General features: G+C 37.5%; 1 protein-coding gene across 4 annotated transcripts in view; it reads left to right on the forward strand.

Moving 5' to 3' along the window:
* Window positions 1-22,612, forward strand: part of AUH (AU RNA binding methylglutaconyl-CoA hydratase) — a 187,417-nt gene extending 164,805 nt beyond the window's left edge. For all 4 annotated transcript variants that reach the window (XM_073344895.2, XM_073344894.2, XM_073344897.2 and 1 more), the window contains 4 exons: window positions 8,730-8,917; window positions 16,955-17,005; window positions 20,189-20,236; window positions 22,011-22,612. In XM_073344895.2, the coding sequence (XP_073200996.2) occupies window positions 8,730-8,917; window positions 16,955-17,005; window positions 20,189-20,236; window positions 22,011-22,088 (365 nt within the window). In that variant the 3' untranslated portion in view covers window positions 22,089-22,612. The remainder of the gene's footprint in view (window positions 1-8,729; window positions 8,918-16,954; window positions 17,006-20,188; window positions 20,237-22,010) is intronic.
* Window positions 22,613-22,879: the final 267 nt, after the last annotated feature.

The raw sequence follows: 22,879 nt of genomic DNA on the forward strand, positions 1-22,879 counted from the left end.
CTGTTATCAGTAGTCAGAAGGGTCAGCAAATCCTCCTTCTGTAGCCCCACATGAGTCAGAGAATTTCAGGGGTGGGCATTTATAGATTAATTTTGGAGGACTGGGAGCAGATGGACTTCTCAGTGGAGAGGGTTGAGAGCAGATGGATTTGATGAAACTTGGGGTAGAAGAAACTGATTAACTTTTTGTATTTTTGTGGGGTTCAGCAAAATGATTAATTTCTTTGTATGGCAGGTGGGAGAAAAGTGATAGATTTCCCTGAGGAGGAGGTCAGCTGAGGAAGGGAAAAATTTCTGACTACTTGTTCACAGACAGCTAAGACTTCAGATTATCTGATTTTAAAACAATGCCCCAGTTTTGGGTTGTGGGTTCATCCTCTCAGGTAAACCAAAATGAAATACCCTTTCCACCTGTGATAATCTAAATGCATTTTGCTTGTTCTATTTTAAATTATTGTGCAAGACTTTCGCATTTCTATTCTCTTGTTTTTGTTATTAGCACCACCAGTCCGAGACTGAGATAATAGAAGGTATGAAATCAGTTATTTAAAATTCAGGTAAAAATTCTAATACTTAAATAATATTAGGGCTAAAGTCCCTGTGATTGGAAATCATACAAAATAACAGTAGATTCCATTAGGCCATCTTACTGTTGCTGCCAAGAGCTGATTCTGTTCACAAATATGTGGGCACAGCTCTAATAAGGCTAGATAGCACTTTCTCTTGGGCCATTCATTTATATCTGCACCAAGTTGGGGATTGTGCTTTAGTGTGTGTGTGTGTGTGTGTGGTGGGGCTTCTTTTAATTTCTATTACTGTAGTATTTCAGAACAATATAAACAATATTTCCACCAAGGGCTATTGTATTGTAGGGCAGGTAGCTTTTGAAATATGCATGGGCACTCTCATTTGTTATATTTAAATATATTTAAGTATAATTTTCCTCCTCACTCAATTTCTTTGTAAAGTGGTCTTGCATTGTCAATTTCTACATTGTCATGATGAGCTAATTATTATTGTATCATTAGGTCACTACTTGGAGTCAAAGTATTTCAAACTATATGAATGGTGGCTACTGTAGCTGATGAATCAGATGTTTAATAATGTCAGGCAAATAGATCCGATTGTTCCCCAGCTATAACTTTGAAGACTCATTTACCCCAAAGACATTTTTACTCCTTCAAATCTGCTATCTCTAAGTACAAGCTTTCAGTTTCATTTTCTGTTTTCATGCATTTCACATGGGCAGATGTCTGCATTTAGGGAATCCATTCTTAGTCTTATACCCCCTTAAAAAAGTGATTGCTTTTATCAAAAAGTCTCATCTTTTTTTTACAAATTACTCAAAACATTTAATCTGTCTGATATGAAGCCTATGAATATTTAACTTCCAATGAATTCTAAAAAGTGTATTTACATGTTTACATCTGAGTTTCTCATGTTAATAAGTCACATAAGCTTTTGTCATTTTGTAAGCTTTCTCACATTCTTAGGCCCTCTACTGATTCAATCTCCTGGCTTTTTTTTTTTTTAAGCCCTTCCTCCCCCTTCCCACCCCTTCACTCCCCTTCCCTCTCCCCCAAAAAAAACCAAAAGCAAGGGGGAAGATTTGAAGTGTTCTAGGATGTTTAAATCAACCAAGTCTATGTAATAGTTACATATATGTGATTAAAACTGTGTGTGACAGTCAAGGTCTGATTTGTAAATTAAACTGCCTGGTCTTTTAGCAAGAATAGAGTTTGCAATGAAAGACTGCTACAAAATGTTACAGGATATATCTACAGAGCAATTAAAAACTTGCAGCTGGCCTATGCCACCTGACTCATACTCATGAGGCTCAGGCTGAGGGCCTTTTTTATTGCAGTGTAGGCTTTTGGGCGCAGCCTTTGGGACCCTGTGGGGAGGGGGCAAAGGGTCTTAGAGCTTGGTTCTAGCCCAAATCCAAACATGTATGCTGCAATTAAACAGCTCCACAAGCCCAAGTCAGCTGGCACATGCCAACCACAGGTGTCTAATTGCAGTGTAGACATACCCATAGAGCAGTGGTGGGCAACCTGCATAAAAAGTATACTGCAGCTTAGGTGTCTGGATTCCAACAGTGGGACAGCAATGCACATTCCCAGAGTTAGAAACATAGGTGCCTAGGGAACAGCTACAACAGAAATTTAGGCACCAAGTGAGTTTAGGTGTCCACAGGTTTCAGCGACCTTTGAGCAGGAGGAGTTTTGAATCCCAGTGGGGCCTGTTTCTGGGATCTAGGCTATATAACTTGAGTTGGATCTTTAGTTTTTCTTTTGTGGGAGAGCTCTGATCCTGCAAAGGCTTAAACAGAAGCTTAAATAATGTGCATAAATCTTTGCAGGATCAAGGCGTAAACTGGTAGTTGTGTAATGGGAAATTTGAACCTAAATATTCTATTGATACATTTTAGATTTTTAATGTTTAAATTTGGAGAGGTATCTTGAATTGTGAATAGATGGCAGATACATTTAAATAAAAATAAAAAAAAATTATGTGTGTGTTTATATAACAAAACAAGCAACATGGTTAAAAATGGTGGTATATTTCTATCTTATCTATCATACTTTTATCTATGTAGCTTACTTATGAGTTCAGATAGTTGTGTGTTGAGGGAAGATGGAAAATAATTTACAGTAGATATATGTATTTCACACTGTTATAACAGTCTTAATGAGTAGGAGAAAGTCGGTTACTCCCCTTTCCTTTTGTATGGGAACCATGAAGTAGAGATTCCAGACATTTCTTGGCTGACCTGAATAACTGGGAAGTCTGTGGCTGATGAACTTTGGCTCACCGTTAGTTATTAATAAAATATTATAAATATTTAGTGGCCTTTTTAAAAGAAAAAATGAAATGCATCACAATTAAGCCAGCCTAATGTAAATCAAAAAAGTTGGTGTAACTAAGATAACATTATTTTTACGTGGTTTAATGAATGACAGTATGATTGAATTAAATATTGGACTTTTTCTCACCCCAGGATTTTTCTCAATATGTTGTGATGGAGCCTTGAACTTTGAGAAACTTCTGGTTTTAGATATCTTTTGCCAGAATGATTAATCTATTTCCAGTAAGCTAGTTACTTCATCATTCTGGATATGCTTTTGGGAACTGTTCATGTAATTCCGTTAGTCCAAACCAGTTGTGTACTATATTTTTATATTTTTTAATTGATAAATTACTGACACTAAATATATCTCTCTAGAAAATCAAGATTTTGTTAAATAATGCCATTGTTTAATAATTTTCATACCACTAGTTAAATGTCTTTTCCAGTGTTGATTTTCACATCAGCTGGAGTGTCATCTAAACCTGATGTTTACAGTTGCATTAAGTGGCAGTATCTCTGGTAAGAATGCATTTATAGTGCAGCTGCAGATCAATTATTTTGTATCAGCACAGTCAGTAAATACCAGAATACTAGTCCATGAAATAATGTGGCAATAAATTTGAAAAAATGCAACAATACTCTTCCATCAAGTAGCGTTCTACTTTTAGATGAAATGACTAGTTTAAGTAGGGCCTTTGAAAATTGGGTGTTACTTCCTTTAGTTCTGATTGAGGTTGGCAGGAACTATATGTTTTGTATGTATTATCAAAAAAGAACATCTTTCTACAGTATACTCTTGCTGTTTCCCCTGCAAATTTATGTAACTTATGTACATCTTTGATCGAATTTGACACTTTTTTGAATATATGCCGTGTTTACTGCTGAGTATGTGAATGATGCACTGAACTGTTGGCTAATGTTCTGTGAGTGTTAACCAGAGAACATTTCGTTTGCTTAACAGCCTTGCAGTGTGTATTGTTGTATTGCTCTTTAATCCTTATTGTGCAAGATACTGGCAAGAGAACATTTTTCATCCATAAGCATTGTTTCATGCTTAAACATATCCATTGTTTGGTCAAAGTTATGAAATATTGTTGCTCAATTAAATTTTGTTTTCAACATTTCCTGGTAGAGGCAGTAACAGAGAAGATAAAACAATAAAGGAAGAAAAGATAGATAAGTAGGAAAATATATTAAGCACGAGTGACCAAGGAAGGAACAGAAGAAGTGCAGTCAGTAGATATAAGAATCCTGACCTTCGGATTTGGACAAAGAGTTTGTTTTTTATCAAAAGCTGAATCTGATGTATTTCAAGATTGTATTTCTGCTACAGGCTGTGGTAAAAAGCTTGACTTCTGAGGAACCTGTTCTTCTCTAAAAGACATCAGCTCTGTACTGATGCACACTTAGATTGTTCACAAGGATAGACGTTGATTAAAGTGTGACAGTTTCTTCAGATGAAAAATGAAAAGATACATACAGTAGGAATGCAAAAATGTTATTTAACTTACAAGATGATGGTAGAACAGCAGTGTATTAAGCAATCCTTTTGAAAGAGCATCTTCACATTTTTTGGCACAGAGATGAGGTTTAGAGAGAGACATGCTAACTCATCTTGAGCCTGATCCTGCGTATATTCAATGTCTGTAACTCCCACTGAAAATGAGATAATAGAATATCAGGCTTGGAAGGGACCTCAGGAGGTCATTTAGTCCAACCCCCTGCTCAAAGCAGGACCAATCCCCAACCAAATCATCCCAGCCAGGGCTTTGTCAAGCCTGACCTTAAAAACCTCTAAGGAAGGAGATTCCACCACCTCCCTAGGTAACCCATTCCAGTGGTTCACCACCTTCCTAGTGAAAAAGTTTTTCCTAACATCCAACCTAAACCTCCCCCACTGCAACTTGAGACCACTACTCCTCATTCTGTCATCTGGTACCACTGAGAACAGCCTGGGTCCATCCTCTTTGGAACCCCCTTTCAGGTAGTTGAAAGCAGCTATCAAATGCCCCCTCATTCTTCTCTTCTGCAGACTGAACATTCCCAGTTCCAACAGCCTCTCCTCATAAGTCATGTGCTCTGGATGGCTTAGTCTTGAGGTTTGTATTATTTTGGAATATACATACATAAGAAAGTAAGAACAGCCATACTGGGTCAGATCAGTGGTCCATCAATGGTCCAGTATCCTGTCTTCTGACAGTGGCCAATGCCAGGTGCTTCAGAGGGAATGAGCAGAACAAGCATTCATCAAGTGATCCATCCCCTGTTGCCCATTCCCAGCTTCTGGCAAACAGAGACTAGGAACACTTCAGAGCCGGGTTTTGCATCCCTGCCAATCCTGGCTAATAGCCATTGGTGGACCTATCCTCCATGAACTTATCTAGTTCTTTTTTTAGCCTTGTTATAGTCTTGTCCTTCACAATATGGTCTGGCAAAGAGTTCCACAGATTGACTGTGCATTGTGTGCAGAACTATTTCCTTATGTTTGTTTTAAACCTGCTGCTTATTTATTTCGTTGAGTGACCCATGATTCTTGTGTAATCTGAAGGCGTGAATAACACTTTATTTACTTTCTCCACACCAGTCATGATTTTATAGACCATTATCATATCCTCCCTCAGTCATCTCTTTTACAAGCTGAAAATTCCCAGTTTTATTAATCTCTCCTCATATGGAAGCTGTCTCATACCACTAATAATATTTGTTGCCCTTTTCTGCACCTTTTCCAATTCCAATATATCTTGTTTGAGATGGAGTGACCACATCAGCATGCAATATCAAGATGTGGGCGTACCATGGATTTATATAGAGGCAATATGATATTTTCTGTTCTATCCCTTTCCTAATGAGTCCCAACATTGTGTTTGCTTTTTTACTGCCGCTGCACATTGAGTTTTCATGAGAATGTTTTCAGAGAACTATCCACAATGACTCCATTGAGTTTTCATGAGGATGTTTTCAGAGAACTATCCACAATGACTCCAAGATCTCTTTTTTGAGTGGTAACATAATTTAGACCCAATCATTTTATATGTTTAGTTGGGATTATGTTTTCCATTGTGCATTACTTTCAATTTATCTACATTGAATTTCATCTGCCCTTTTGTTGTTCAGTCACCCAGTTTTGTGAGATCCCTTTGTAACTCTCTGGAATCTGCTTTGGACTTAACTATCTTGAGTAGTTTTGTATTATCTGCCAATTTTGCCACCTCACTGTTTATCCCTTTTTCCAGATCATTTATGAATATGTTAAATAGGACTGGTCCAAGTACAGACCCCTGAGGGAAACCACTATTTTCCTCTTTCCATTCTGAAAACTGACCATTTATTAGTACTCTTTGTTTCCTATCTTTTAAACAGTTACTGATCAAGGCAAGGACTTCCCTCTTATCCCATGACAGCTTACTTTGCTTAAGAGCCTTTGGTGATGGACTTTGTCAAAGGCTTTCTGAAAACCTAAGTACACTATATGCACTGGATCACCCTTGTCCACATGCTTGTTGACCCCCTCAAAGGATTGTGGAAGTACCTTTTGTTAATAAACCTTACCTCAGGAGAGGGACTTTATTTTGATTCTTCTCTCCTGCTGTTATAAAATAATTTTAGCAAAAAAATTCAGCTGCACCTTTGGTAACTCTAGTAGGATATCTAGTGTACTCCAGCAGCTGCTAGCATTTTTACCACTGTTTCAGTTAAACCTGCTGTGATATTATATTCTTTTTGTATAAAAACTCCCCCTGACTTAAATTGGAATTACAAACATAGAATGGCTGCTCTGATCAGGTTTAACTGATGTAGTGGTAAAAGCTCAGAAAGCTGCTGGACCTTTATCTAGACTAGGGTTAACACTAGGGTCATTTGATTAAAATTCTCTTGTGTTAGCAAGTCCATTGTTTTGAAAAGGTGGGATGTCAACCACTTTCGCTGCTATTGTAGACATTTTATTTTAACTTTCATTAATGTAAAAATGTTTATTGCAGCTATAGCCACCCTTTGCCAAAGCCCATATCTCAATTTTTGTTACAAGCCACTATTTTTTAATCTGCCAACCACATCTTAGTATTGGGTAATGTTGCACTGAAAACCAGGTATGTTTTTAGGAAAATGAACACAGTAGTGCTAAAGCTGGTTGCACATAATAAAAATAAATGAAAGTTGAATCATAAAAGCTTTTGATTTATTTCCAATTAGCTTATTTTCTCCCAGAGACATATTTAAATACTTTTGAAAACAGCAGTAAAAGAAACAGATTGGCTTTAATTAAATATTGATTTAGTCTGCCATTTTTAAAATTGAAATTACATCCATTTTATATTGGTTGAACACCTGTTAATTCAGTTGGTGCAGACTTGCCTCCCTGGATTTCCCCCATAAGTACCCCATCACACATACTTTTTCTCTCTTGCCCTGTGCTCTCATGTGTTTGTGGAAATAATCCTGGATGGGAAGAATCTCTATTTAAAATTTGCCTAAATGTCTTAGATACTTGATTCAGACCTACCATGTCAAAGCAAGAGTCCCAATCCCAGATAGTTTTAGAGCCCATTCTACTAGAGCAAAGGTAACTTCTACAGTTAGCCTTCAAAGACATATCTATTTGTAAGATGTTGAAGGCTTCCATGTGGAGTTCTGTTCAGAGCTGTACTCAGTGTTACTCTCTCATTCATATTGCATGATTGTTTGGGGAAATTGGTTATTCTCTGAACAATTAAGCACTCTTCAGCCACTCTCTGGAAATTGTTTCTGCTTGTTAATCACCCGAAAGTGGGAATTCACAGAAGTAATTCCTGAAGTAGAAAGGAAAGCTAACTACCACTAACTAAAGCTCTCTGAGAATATTATTTCTACAGATCCATGCTTGTCACACTATGTCCTTGTCGCTTTGTAGTCCTGTGCTAGATTTCAAACAGCAGGATGGAAGTGGAAAAGTGTGGGCCATGGATAAGGTTGCCACCTCCAAGACGCAGACAAAATGGCCACTGGCTACAGCCCTACCAACAAAAACTGGCCACTGGCCACACCATCACCAACAACCAAAAGGGTCCTAGTGTTGACTAGAGCTAGTTATTACAAAAATGTTTTAGAGACTCATTTAAAAACCAGACCAAACCAGTAACACAATATGTGTATTTATATGTTATTTTATCACTTTTCTTACCTTATCCTAACATGGTACTGCGGTCCAGGCTACCAGGGTTGTCAATTGTAGAGCACGCTAATGTGTGCCAAGTGAGAAAATAAAAAAGGTATATTAATCTTTTCACCAGCAAGGCAGTACAAAACCGACCAGGTGGCAACACTAGACATAGTCTTTTTATAGATGTTGCCTACTGTGCTTGAGTCTGTGGGTAGAATCGATGTCTGGCCACAGTGGACGCAGTATGGAGTCTTGTGGCATGTTACCTAGAGATAGATCTGCAAAAGTGGTTGTACTGTGGTTATGGATGCCATATAAATACACAGATTAAATAGGAAAAATGCTTGTAGAAAACCAGTTACTAGTAAGTAGCTGTCCTTTTAAGTTATGGTTTATTATGAATAAATGAGCTTCTGATTAATGGAAACTGTATTTATATTAACTGTTATCAGTAAATAAGAAACCTCTTTCTAAGATTTTATACGGTTAAAGTTTCAAAAGTGCCTAAGCGACTTAGGAGCCTAGACCCCATTTTCAAAAGTGATTCAGGCACATAGCAAAATCTTACTATGTTCACATATATCATAGTTTAGTACAAATTGTGTGTGTGTACACAAAATAAACTGTAATGTATTTAAACATGGCAATGTTTAAATCAGGCAATTTAAAGCATAGCATCTAGTGTTTCGACTAAACTTCCATAAAACTTATGCTTGCATTTTCTGTTTTCTACAAACTACAGGCGGGACACAGAGGTTACCTCGTATGATTGGTGTATCTCTAGCAAAAGAACTCATCTTCTCTGCACGTATTGTAGATGGCGAAGAAGCAAAATCAATAGGATTGGTCAGTCATGTGGTGGAACAGAATGAATCAGGGGATGCTGCCTACAGAAGAGCTTTAGCCCTAGCACAAGAATTTTTACCTCAGGTACAACATAATGGAGATGTATTTTGATTTTGTTTTGGAGTGGGTTAGTTCACAGTAGTATAGTACAATGGTTAAATAGTAAATATGAAAAGGAACCAGGTAAACCAAGAAGAAAATTACCATTCTCTCGATTTAATGTCTGCACTGTTAAGTTTTGTGTTCCTATTTACTTTCAAATTAACATTGCAGATTTTTTTTTACCAAATTAAAAAATTCTGGAGACTACAATATTACTATTGAAATAACATTGAACACTTTGGGAAACAGTTGAGGATAGGAGAAAGACAAAAGGTTCAAGTGAAAAGAGAGGCCTGTCCTCTTCTTTACTATTCTAGCCATATTAAGTTTTCTCTTAATCCTTTGGCTCAGGGAGTCTAGATTTCTCAATATATTTGCCATAGTAAAATGTACAGATTTTCTGCTTGTACAAAATCCATTAAGTGAACACTGTGACTGTTGAAATCCTCATTCTTTTTCATATTTACATTTGTTACTAACATCCCCTTGGAAACTTAACAGTAAAATTTATTTCCAAAATTAATGTCTTTTTCCATTTATGCAACATATTGTTTTTACTGGAAGTCTCATTTATTTGCTTTCTGGACTACATACACCAGCACAGTGATGTCATCATTCTCATGCACCGCTTAAGGTTACGTGCCCTCTTTTCCTTTCACTTGATGTAACAGTGGCAGAGAGACCTGAAATATGACTACTTTCAGACAGCCATACTCCAAATATTCAGCATTAGAGAACTTCATATAAGTTAATTATGGGTTGCCTTACTTTGAAATGTCACTATTGGCTTCTCCTTGACTAGAGAACCTGCTATCTGATTTTTCATGGCAATCAGTCAGGGAGCATGGTGGGGGAACTTTTCTGAACAGTGGAGGATTAATCCATGAGGCCTGTGCCCAGGGGCCCTAGCCAATTTGGGGCCCGCACAGGAGCACCGGAACCAATGTAAAAGTGGGGGGCCACTGCCGCTGGAACTGTGGCTCCACCCCTGCTCCTATTCTTCCCTCTTGGGATCCACCCCCTCCTCCACCTCTTCCCCCGAGGCCCCACCTACTGCCAAGCTGGAAACTGGAGCTGGGCCATGGTAAGAACTGCCCAAGGAGCCAAGGACACTGTGGGGAGCCCCAGACCCTCCACCTTGTCCTAGGCAAGTCTTATCAGCTCTCCCACCTCGAAGTGCAGCCTCTGCCACCACCATTCAGCACATGCCCGAGGCTACTATGCCCATGTTAAAAAGTGAGTGGGCATGGTCTCCCTGGATCCCTCTGGTTCCGGCACCCCTGGGCCTCCAAGGTGTGGGGGGCCCAAATGTTCTTTGTGCCCAGGGCCTCGATAACTCTTAATCCATCTCTGTTTATGTAGCTGACCACTCTGTCTCTCAATCACAATAAAGTGCACACATATCAGTGTTTCTGCTTGCAGTGCATCCGATAGTTGTTCTCTTCTGAACCATCAACCAATACACCAACATGTCATCCTCCCTCACTGTGGGGTGCAAACGTGAGGGAACTAGACTGATTTCCATCCCCAAAACACCAGAACTCTAGGAAGAAATCAGTGTGACCTTCTGGAAAAAGCTGCAAGAACCTTGGTGATGATTGATTGTGACATGCCCCCTTTCTGCCCTAGACATCAGTCTTCACCAATCTCCTCTCCCTCCTCCCCACCCCAGTATCCATGAGAAAACTGATCATGGCCTAATCTGTATCTTTCTTCTTCGTCCCATCAATCCACAAAAGATGCCACTTCTTCTCTTTGATCTCAGATGTCTGAGATTCTAGATGTTTTAATTTTTTAAAATGGAAATATATATAATCATACACATATGTATTTTAAGTGCACAACACTTACTCCATTGGATCTCCCAGATGTATCTTGTTTTTCTTTATCTATCTGTAGACTATAAATTCTTTGGGTTAGGAACTGTTTTGATATTTATTTGATATAACAAATTTATAATCTTTTGATGTGCTTCACAGCCCTTGAGAAATGAACAGTCCTTGAGCACTGCAGGTTGATACTGAGCTCACAACAGAAATGGAATATCTTCAGGGGAACATTTCAGGAGACTCTCCACATGGGCAGTAGAGAAGATTTTTGGGGGAATCACCAGTGTGTCCAGAATATGATTGAGTTTTTGGGGAGCTATTGATAAATCCTCTTCCCTGTTGAAGGCTCTGCGGGAAGACTAATCCCATCCAGATCCTGGTCTATATTGAGCTTCATTTAAAATAAAATTCTCATTTACTTCACCACTTTATTTGGCTTGCCACAGTAACTGCAGAAATCCCTCTTTTTGGGTGGAAAATACTGCAAATTATACAGTAAATTTAACTACCGTTGAAAATAAGTATTGTTTTTTGTTTTTAAAACCCTATTATCAAACATATGAAAAAATGCATTTTAAAAGAAAGAGGACCTGGATTATTATTTGTATCCACAGACTCACACTGGAGACAGTGCAGAGGTTAACTGCTCTAATAGGAGCTCTGATGGCGTGTCTCGTATACAATTCTAAATAACCATTGAAGAGAATGCACTAGCCTCTCCCCTCTGCATCCTACCAGCTCTTTTGGCCAATACATGTGTTTGTAGAAGCTAGTGCCTGTGGTGGCCCTAGCTATGCAAAGTACTTGTACCCCCTCTGGACCAGCTGTAGGCACCAGCAAAGCAAGCATGTGCTTGGGGCGGCACATTTCCAGGGGCAGCATTCTGGCCATCCTTCTTTTTTCGGAAAAATCCACAAATGTACAAAAAGAAAATAATACATGAAGATCAAAAAAATCTCCAGTAGTGTGATAGGAGTGTGACGTGAAAAGTATCACGTCGTGATACGGTCACTCATAATGTGAACGTGCGTAAAGGTGTAAACGTTAACGGTTATTGATTAATTAAATCAGGAATCACGATTACTTGTGTGCACTGTGCCTCCCTATCGGCGCCATTTGCTCCAATTTCCATGTTGCGTCGGTGCCAGTGATTATAGGGCTAAAATGCCAGGACAAAAACGAAAACTGCTTTCCAGTGCTGCCTACCGGGAACAAAGAGAGAAATGGCAAAAAGAATTAGAAAAACTATCTCGTATGTCAAATAAGTATTTTTAAAAAGTCAACCATCAAGAGAAAGCTGTAAGCAATGCATTGAAAGTGATTATTCATCAACTGATGAAGACCAATCGAACCAAAGATTATCTTTTTCAACTGATAAAGATGAACAACAATCCTACCAAAGATTATCTTAGCTAACTGATAAAGACGAACAATCACAATCCATCCAAAGATTTACTTCTTCAGCTGAAGAGTCCAGAAACGAAGAACTGTTATCCAAATCTAAAACTGAAGAACAATTATTGGAAGGTGGAGAGACTGACATAGGATGGAATCCAAGTACTGGACCGACAATAATTACTGATACAATGCTAATGATTATTGTGAAAAAAGGTCCTCCAAAACTAGATCCTACATTTGATTATCCATTTAATGAGTCAAATCATCAATTTATGCCATCCAGTATGAAGAGAAAAATGTGGAACAAATTAATAGATTGTGGTTAGTGTATTCACAGACCAAAGATGTAGTTTTTTGTTTTTGCTGCAAACTGTTCTGTAACTCGGACATTCTTATGGCAACTGCAGGTTTTAATGACTGGCAAAATTTGCATCAGCATTTGAAAGAATATGAAACATCAAAAAATCATTTACACTCGTTGACAAATTGTATTGAGCTGTCAAACCGATTACGTTCCGGTACAACAATGGATGCGGTACAGCAAGGTCTACTAAATTCAGAAATTCTATGTTGGGAAGCTGTGTTGGAACGTTTACTGGCAATCATTAATTTCCTAGCCGAACAGTGCCTTGCATTCCATGGATCCTCGGATATTTTATATGAGAATAACAATGGAAATTTCTTGAAATAGGTTGAGTTATTGGAAAAATTTGACAGTGTTATGGCTGAGCATGTTTGAAGAGTGAAAGATGGAGAGATTCACACCCATTATTTGGGTAAAAATACACAAAATGAGATGTCGCCATGTCCAGTTTCCATTTTAGGGCTCTGAATGGCCGACGGGCATGCTTGGGTGTTACTCCATTCTGATTCTAGCCTGTTTTTTAAAAAGTTCATAACTGTTCATGTGTTCCTTAGGCATTTCAGCCGCCACGTCTGCTAAGGGTCCACTGAGCTGCGGCCTCAGCTCTACCATGTACTGGTCTACAGACATGCTGTACCCAAGGCAGGCCCTTTCAAAATTTTCTATGAAGGCCTCTGTAACATCGCCTACCTTGTAGGTGGGGAGCTTTCTGGAATGGGAAGCGGGGTACCTGGAGAAAGATTGCTAGGGTTGTCTGGTATATTTTGCTTAGCCCTTGCCATCTCTAACTCCAGTTCATGCTTCCTCTCTCTTTCCCTCTTCTCCTGAGCATGCTTCTGGGCCTCCCTCTGGGCCTCCATAGCTCTCTCATGGGCAGCTTTTTCTGCCTCCATCCGTCTATCATGTTCTTTTTGTCTCTTATCAGCTTCAAATCTGGCTAATTCTAATTTCTTTTGGAAGTCACTGTCAGTCATCCTAGCCTTTCTGTGTTTAATGTAGCCTAACCCGAGAGCTAGAATGAAAAAAAAAAAAAAAACACTTGTGAATTCCCCTGTGGGAGGTTAACTACCCTGCCCTCAGGTAGAGAAAAAAGAACTCCAGGTGCTCCCAGCTTTAAAAAAAAATCCTTAAAAAAAAACAAAACCTCCCTGCTTTCCAAGCAGCCAAAAGGGGGGGGGGGGGAAATGTCCTTTTAAAAATCCTACTATGGTTTTGGTTCAGAATGATCCCAGCGCACTGCCACCATGTCAGGGTTTCCCTCCCCACTCTGAACTCTAGGGTACAGATGTGGGGACCCACATGAAAGACCCCCTAAGCTTATTTCTACCAGCTTAGGTTAAAACTTCCCCAAGGCACAAATTCTTTGCTCTTGGAGGGTATGCTGCCACCACCAAGTGATTTAACAAAGAATCAGGGAAATGACCACTTGGAGTTCCGATTCCCCCAAAATATTCCCCCAAGCCCTTGAGAATAATATCCTAACCAATTGGTTACAAAGTGATCAAAGACCCAAACCCCTGGGTCTTAGGACAATAGAGAAATCAGTCAGGTTCTTAAAAGAAGGATTTTATTTTAAAAAAAAAAAAAGGTAAAAATCACCTCTGTAAAATCAGGATGGAAAATAACTTTACAGGATAACAAAAGATTCAAAAACACAGCAGAACTTCCTCTAGGCTTAGTTTCAAAGTTACAAAACACAGGAATAAACCTCCCTCCAGCAGAGGAAAAATTCACAAGCAAAACAAAAGATAATCTAACATGCCTTGCCTGGCTTTTACTTACAATTTTTGTAATATGAGAGACTTTTAGGATGGTTTATAGGAGAAGGAGTTTTCTGACCTGATGCTTCTGTGCTTCCCAGGAGAACACACAAAACAAAATCTTCCCCCCTCTTCCCCCCCCACAATATTTGAAAGTATCTTCTTTCTCCATTCGTCCTTTTGGTCAGATGCCAACCAGGTTATTTGAGCTTCTTAACCCCTCACAGGCAAGGAGGAATTCTAGGCTACCCTTAGCTGTATGGTTATGACATGAGATAATACAATTAATTTCTAATGGAGTACATAATGAAATTTTATCAAATTTGAAACATGCCAAATATTATTCAGTTATAGTTGATTGTACTCAAGATCTGAGCAAAACCAAGCAAACAGCAATAGTTTTACGATTTGTGAAAACTGATGAAAATGCAGAAGTGAAAATTTGTGAACACTTTCTAGAATTTATACAAGTGAACAAAACTACTGGGAAAGCCCTCACAGATGTCCCAGGGTACAATAACGGCTCAAACATGCAAGGACAACATGCAGGAAAACAGCAAAGAATATTGAATTTAAATAATAAAGCTTTTTTCATTCCTTGCCATGCGCATTCATTCAATCTGGTTGTCAGTGATGCCACCAAATCATCTAAAAATGCTGTTTCATATTTTACCACAGTGCAAGCAATTTACAACTTTTTTAGTGCTTTCACACACCGTTGGGCAGTCTTGAAGAAGCATCTTGAACAAAAACTCACACTTAAACCTCTAAGTCAAACTAGATGGGAAAGTAGGATGCTATTAGTCCATTCCGATATTCATCAGGAGAGATTTACAATGCACTATTGGAAATAAGCCAGGACTTGTTATATGATCCTTCATTTCGACATGAAGCTGAAACGTTGGCTCAGAAAATGATGCAGTTTCCATTTTCATGTTGCAGTTATTTGGCATAATATTCGAAATCAAATTAATTTGCCTTCAAAACATAACCATAGACATATGCGAGGCAAAGATGATTTTGAATAAAATGCTGGAATATTTTTAAAAGTACCATTCAGATGAAGGATTTGAAGAAACTGTCAAAGAAGCAACAACAATAATAGAAGATCTTGATTTTGAACCGACGTTTGCACCTCAACCATTCATTCGTCCTCGAAAAAAAACAAGACAGTTTTGTTATGAGGCTCATGATGATCCTATTCTCGATCCAAAAGAAAGGTTTAAAGTTGAATGTTTCTATTGTATTTTTGATGTAGCTATAACTTCTATTGAAGAATGATTTTATCGGTTGCATGGTCATTGTGAAACTTTTGAATTTTTATACGATATTGTAAATATTAAAAATCAGTTTCCCAAAGAAGACCTCATGAAGCACTGCCAAGACCTACATTTAGCGCTCAGTACTGATAACGCTGCTGACATTGATGGAGTAGAATGTATGATGAATTAATACCTTTATCTGAGCTAATAAGTCCTAAAACTTCTCCTCTAAAAGTATTAGAATTTATAGCAAGAAATGATTTTTTCACTATAAACACTGCTGTAGCATTATGCATTCTTTTAACATTACCAGTATCAGTGGCTTCTGGTGAGCACAGTTTCTCAAAACTGAAATTACTAAAAAAATTATTTGAGGTCCACCATGTCTCAAAATCGTTTGTCAAGACTCGCATTAATTTCATTGAAAGTACCATTGCAAAAAATTTAGATTTCACTGAATTATTAAAAGACTACGCATGTATAAAAACCAGAAAAATTCAGTTCATATAAATTCTTTTAATTTATGAGTAACCGGAAGACACTAATATTTTCCATTACAGTGTATAGTTGAACCCAAATTGTTTGTAGTTGTGATTTTGTTAAAATTAAATGACTACACGAGTAGGAAATTGTTTTATTTCACTAACTACAAATTCTGTTTTCATTTTTTTTAAATTTTAAATAGTCAAAACAAAACAAAAACATTGCAAAGTGCAAACGTGTAAAAGCCAAAAAAAGGGGGGGAAGGGGGACGGCCAAAACTTTTTTTGCATGGGGCGGCAAAAAACCTAGAGCCGGCCCTGCACCCCCTGAATGAAAGGATTCCTATCATTCCTGGCCCTTCTGTGGGAGACTGAGCTTCTTGCATTGTCTCCCTTGCTCCCTTGCACGGTCTGAGAGAGGTCAACCATAATCTGACTGCTGGCATGGTTTTACAGCTCATGCATTTTAGTTTTGAGGCTAGCTTTGATTTATTTTCTTTTTGTTGAGGTGCTTCCATGTCTTTTTATTATATGCTCATGAGGACATAATATAGTAGATCATATAGAGTCCTATAGTACAGTCATTATTTGGTTACTTTGAACCTAATTTCTAAAGGTGTTGAGCACCCACAACTCAAGTTTAAGTCCATTGGAGCTGCTGGTGTTCAGCACCTCTAAAATTTAGACTTTTTATGTTGTTTTGGTACCATATCGTTTTTGAAAATTATATGCTGCTTTTAGATTTTTTAGTTCTAGAAACATATATTTGGAAGAAAGTGTGTATCATGGTCATATTACTTATTCAAAAGTGTAGACAAAGCCTACAGAGTGCTAATATGATAGCATTCATATGTAGACACTTTACGTCATAATTTTGCTGTATCTGCTGACATGTAAATCTATCTAATTTATTTTTAATTTTAGGGACCTCTAGCAATAAGAGTTGCAAAATTGGCAATCAATCAAGGGATGGAGGTAAGGATATATATTTGTTGGTAACAGTGAGTGGAAGCCTAGATGGCAGGGAACAGTTCCTAAAATAGAGAGTTAAAAATTAATTAATGTTTTTTCTAGACTTGTTTTAAATTACAAACCATATAGTCTTTCAAAACCTAGTTGGTTGAATCCAGTCTATAGTAAAGCAATGGTTCTTATTTTTGTGACTTCATATTGATTTCATCCTGCTCCTGAAGATATGGTTGATGCTGACTGGGCACTACAGTACCAAAACTTGGTAATTCCACCTCTGCTATAACTGATACAATGTGCTAATTATTAATGTTAGAAAGTAAACATACAACTTGTTGAATACTAGTTCATGTCAAAGGGTGAGGAAGAAAGCTTTCCTAAATTCATGTGCAGGATGCTGTAAAAACTATCGTTGTTTTAAAACTAAATGATATGAAAATCCATCCCATCATCAACAGGATAAATGTTTTCCAGTAAAACTGAAGGCCAAAAAGGACATTACTGCTTATAATAATTTAGTATAGAATAGAATAGTATTAACAAAATATCAGGAATCTGATTTAAATGCAAAAAGACATGCCAAGTAACCACTCCTGAGTGGTCTCTATTGATCTAGCTCTAGAGTTCATTAAGATCTGAGCAGACTCACACTTTTGTGCTTAAGTTTAAGTCTCTGAGTCTCCTGCTGAACTCAATGGGACGACTCAGATACTTAAAGTTAAGCACAGGCATGAATCTTTGCAGCATCACAAGTTAGAGTACAGTCTGACCCAGAGAAGAGTGTGATCACAGCTCATTTGCAATGTAAAACCTCAATATAACAGGATAAGTTAAGGATGTATTCTGTTTTAGGTTTTTTGTTTGTTTGTTTTAAAGGTTGACATACAACTAGTCAAACAAATGAGTTCAGTAGGGTTACATTATTGATGAATTTGAAAAGTACACAAAGGGTGTAAATTAAGCTCACACATACAAATTAGTGTTTTAAGGGTATAAATCCAAGGTTGAATTCAGTGGTACACAAGGGAGAAACTTTTGAAAGAAAAATTCTAAGTCCCAGACACAGTAGGTAGGTGAGTCAGAATGACCTTGTTGACAAACCCCATGTGGTACACAAGGTCCCAGCTTTCAGACACTAGTAGAAAAACTTCTTGCTGATGTAATAGATGGCACTTATGAAAAGGAGATAGCTAAATGAAGAGGAAATAATGGAGGAGGAAAAAAAGCCAGCTGTTCAGGCCACCACACAAAGAAATCTCAGAGGGTCCCAGAGGCAGTCCAAGATCACAATTGGTTTCATCCTTATATGTGGGAGAAATATATTTTCATCAAGACAAATCCTTAAGAGATATAGGTTCCTGGCAGATCAAGCTCCTACAGATCAGTCTCTAGCTAGGTCCTTAAGATGGTCTGCGTGGGTATTCAATCTGTCCGTTATTGGCAGTCTTATTGCACCACCAAAGCTTTTGTTGACCATGTGATTGCTGACTGTGTAATAGCATTTCTTGAGAGAAACACACTTTGTAATTTATTGGACTTCCATCCATATTTATATATATATATCAGTCAATTCATTAAAATAGTTTGTTAAAATTGAAGTATATTTTAAATTGTACAACATTGGAATCATAATAGGTAAAATGCATGGATGTAAATGTATTTATTGTCAAGTTTATATATATATATCAATATATATATAAACTTGACAATAAATATATATATATATCAATGCATATTATTGATACAGCAAATAAAGGACATGTAAAAATGATACAATTTATATAAGTAAAATGTATTAATAAGATTATGTAATAAAATAATGGAAGAAGAAATATTATATCACATCAGGAATATATGTACCTTATCAATGTATTACCATATTTCACAAAAATATGTCTGAGTATATGATTGCTGTTTTTACTCTATGTACTATATATTGAAGTATGAAAAGATCATGAAATTATCCCTTTTTTAAGTGTTGAAATTGCAGTTGGGTCAAACATGTTTTCTCAAAACAATGGGTTGGCTTTATGAGCACTTCTCTGATGCAAATGTAAGATAAAGTTCCATAATAAACATTGACATAAATAGCATCTGGCCTGCTTTTCAGGAGGTATAACTCTTTATACTGTATGGTGGTAACTTCTTCTTAGGTATAATTAGTTTTTCAAATTAAGTATCTCAACTTATTATTTGTATTTCAGTAGTACTCATCATGTTCTAGGTGCTTTCCTTACATACTGAAAGTCTCATCCTGGAAGATAACTGTTTCAAAACTTGTTTGTTAAAACATAATTAATGACTGATTTACATGCAGTCTAGGTTTCTGCCCAGTAATAGCTGAAACAATTAAAATATGCAGCTAATTAATGGGTTTTAGCCAAAGACAATTTGTAGTAAGACAATGCATTGTGCATTCACCTATTATTTCGGACAGTCTATTAAATAGTGATTACATCACAGAATAAGGAAACTGATTACAGAAATACTGACCAACCCATATGTGCCCGCAAGGACCGAGGGGGAGATACCAGCGAAAGGAGGACACTCAGGCCTAAGAATAGTAAACTATGCTTTATTGAAGGAAGGAAGGAAGGAAGGAAGGAAGGAAGGAAGGAAGGAAGGAAGGAAGGAAGGAAGAACTTACGCTCCAAACTGCGTGGGGAGCCCCTAGATCGTGCGGAGGGGCTGCCAGGGACTCTGGCCATTCGTGACAGCTGACCAGGCAGGACTCCGCCTAGGGGGAGTCCTCTGCAGCGCTATATTCTCCGTGCTTTTCTTGAGGTTACATGGGGTCAACAGCTGGTTACATTCTTATATGTATGATTTATGCTTATTACATAAACTGACTTGTTTACAGGGAAAATATGCTGAGCTATGCTACAATATCTTTTAGCAGGGTCTGTCGGACAAAGTTCATTGAAACTGCCTGCATCCTCCACTTACATCCAGTCACGTACTCAGTCCACCACTTAGCTCCTCGCCAATCTTCCGCAACCTTGCCCCTACACCATAACCACAGGACAGTGAAGAATTTCTGCATAAAGATACTGTGAAGAGGGACTTTGCTGGACTGCTTTAATGTTTGGGATATAGGAATATAGTATTTGAGTTAGCTGTCAGAGAATAAAGTGTATGCTATGTACAGAAAGTTATTCACTCTTACAATATTTAATTTTTGTTTCCCAGGTCGATTTAGTAACAGGCTTAGCAATTGAAGAAGCCTGTTATGCTCAGGTATGTAACACAATTATGCAAAAAATCCCAAAAAACAAAACAAAACCCCTCAGTTAAAGCCTGCATTGAAAATCATACAGAAATGCAGCTTGAAAATAATTTATATTTTCTCCCAGCAGCATTTTGGATATGAAATTTAACCCTTCCTCTTAGCCATTTCGGTTTTTTTTACATGGAAATCTTAAAGAAGGAAGTGGAGTTCAAGACAAAATCAAGCCCTTTGTATAAAGGGGCTATTTAGGAAGCGGAAGTTGGACGTAGAGCCAAATCTTCAGATGGTGTAAATTGATATATCCTTGTTGACTTCAGTGGAGATATGCTGATATATAATGCCTGAGGATCTGGTCCATAATCTCATCCATAAACTAGAGAGATTCTGCCTTGATGCCTACACAGAAGGAAGAGATTCCCTGCATGTTTTATCCCAACCCCTTAAAAAGAGTAGTAAGTAATTAAGTAAGAGTAGAGTCATTATATTACTTCTGTATTTGGCATTGGTATGACCCCTACTGTAATACTGTGTTCAGTTCTAGTTTCCACACTTCAAGAATGATGTTGAACAATTGGAGGGGGTTCAGATAAGAGCCACAAGAATGATTAAATGATTGGAAAAGATGTCTTACAGTGGAAGATTTTAGGAGCTCAATCTGTTTAGTGTATAAGATTAAGGGGTGACTTGATCCAAGTCTGTAAGTACCTCAGTGGGAACTGAAATTTGATAATAGAGGGCTCTTCAATCTAAGTATAATAAGAACCCGTGGCTAGAAGTTGAAGCTAGACAAATGCAAACTAAAAATATGATGCAGTTGTTTAACAGGAGGGTAATTAATCATTGAAAAAACGTACAGAGTGTTGTGATGGATTCTTCATCACTGGAAATTTTAAAATCAGGATTGGCTGCTTTAGATCAAGTACAGCTATTGAGTTGAAGCAGGAATTTATACTTGGAAGTCCTTTTGCTCTATTATGCAGGAGGTCAGACTATAAAATGTGTGAGTAGAATTGCATGGTTAGAAGTAAGCGTACAGTGCATGGTTAGTTTTTATGTAGTTTTAATTTTATAGGTGTGAGCAGGGTTTCAAACTAAAGAGTAAACTTTTGATGACGACCTAAAGTGATATGAGGCTTGATCATTTAGACAGTAGAACAAGAGCCTGTTTTGTTATCTGGCTACTCTATCTGAGGGATTGTTAATATGCCCATCACTTCAGCATCTTTTTAGTCTCTTCAAACCATTGCCATATCCCCTCCAAAGGTGGTATTTACATGTTACATAAGGAAATACTGCAGGCACTGTAGTTGATCATTCAAGAACTTGTGAGAATTTTAACTCTTCCCCCCCGCCCACCTCTCACCAATAGTTCTGCGTGCATCTACTGTCAGCAGTGTTAAACCGCCTGGGAAAGTATAACTGTGGGTTTAAAATAATTAAGTTTTTTTGGTCTTCTTATTTTATAGCTTTAATGAGCTATAATATTCTTTCAGCACTGAAAGAAGTGTGTTTAATAATTATCCTAAAACGCAGAAGGCCAGATCTTCAACTAGTGTAAGTCAGCATGGCTGAAGTAACTTCTGTGGAGCGATACTGATTTATACCAACTGAAGATCTGGCCCACAGTCTGTAAATCAGTTGTGTGTAGAGTGTTTTCACACTTTTTTGTAATTTCTGTATTACACTTTAGTCTGCAGATTGCGTCCATTAAAGAAAGGTGACAATATACATTATTTTTTAAATTTTGGTATTGATAATACAAAGTTAATCTGTTCTTTGTAGACTATTCCAACAAAAGACAGAATTGAAGGTCTTCTTGCTTTTAAAGAAAAGAGGCCCCCTCGCTACAAGGGAGAATAGGAGAAACTGATGCCTTGAAAATACAAATGAGATAAACATGGCTGGAAGGACCTTTCAGCTGCTCTTTGCCTCAGCGCATGGAATATCACAACCACCAAAGTAAAAGCAAACCCTACCTACATTACAACATCTGGAATGTGTCCAGACGTGCCTGGCCCAATAATATGTATCAAGTCATACTCAGCATTGGTTATGAAGGTTGCTCTGTATATTTGCAAGGTCACAGGTTCATAAGCATTTCTTTTATTTCATATGTATGAAACTAACCATTCCACAATTAAGAAAAAGTAAATTGTTTTAGTAGACAAAGCCTATAAAGTAATATGGAATGTTTGTCTGTTGTACCATTTTATCAAAATAAGTGATTTCTACACACCAAAAATGTGAAATTACACCAAATCTGATTTCTAAATGATTCTGTATATCAACCAAAAATCATAGTTCACTGTCTATTCTAGCTGAATATGTAAATTATTAATAAAGTTGGTGGAAATCAGAAGAATGATTGTTTGAAAGATTATAAACTGTATTTACTTGTCTCATACTGTAATAAGTAAGATAAACTTCATTTTGAGACTACTATTCAGTGGTGTTCTGTGTTACTCTATATTCATGTTCAGCCTTCAGTCACACACGGCTATATGGTAAACCTTGCCTCTCATCCCAGATTCCTCCAAAACATCATCTCACCAACACTGTCTACTAGTGAGTAACTTTTAATTCACTTGTCCCATTTGTTTTGTTTTTTTTATTTCCAGGCTGTATTAAACTTTTTATTGTGGAGCTGTGGT

The sequence above is a fragment of the Lepidochelys kempii genome, chromosome 5 (genome assembly GCF_965140285.1).
Source record: "Lepidochelys kempii isolate rLepKem1 chromosome 5, rLepKem1.hap1, whole genome shotgun sequence".
Taxonomy (NCBI): domain Eukaryota; kingdom Metazoa; phylum Chordata; order Testudines; family Cheloniidae; genus Lepidochelys; species Lepidochelys kempii.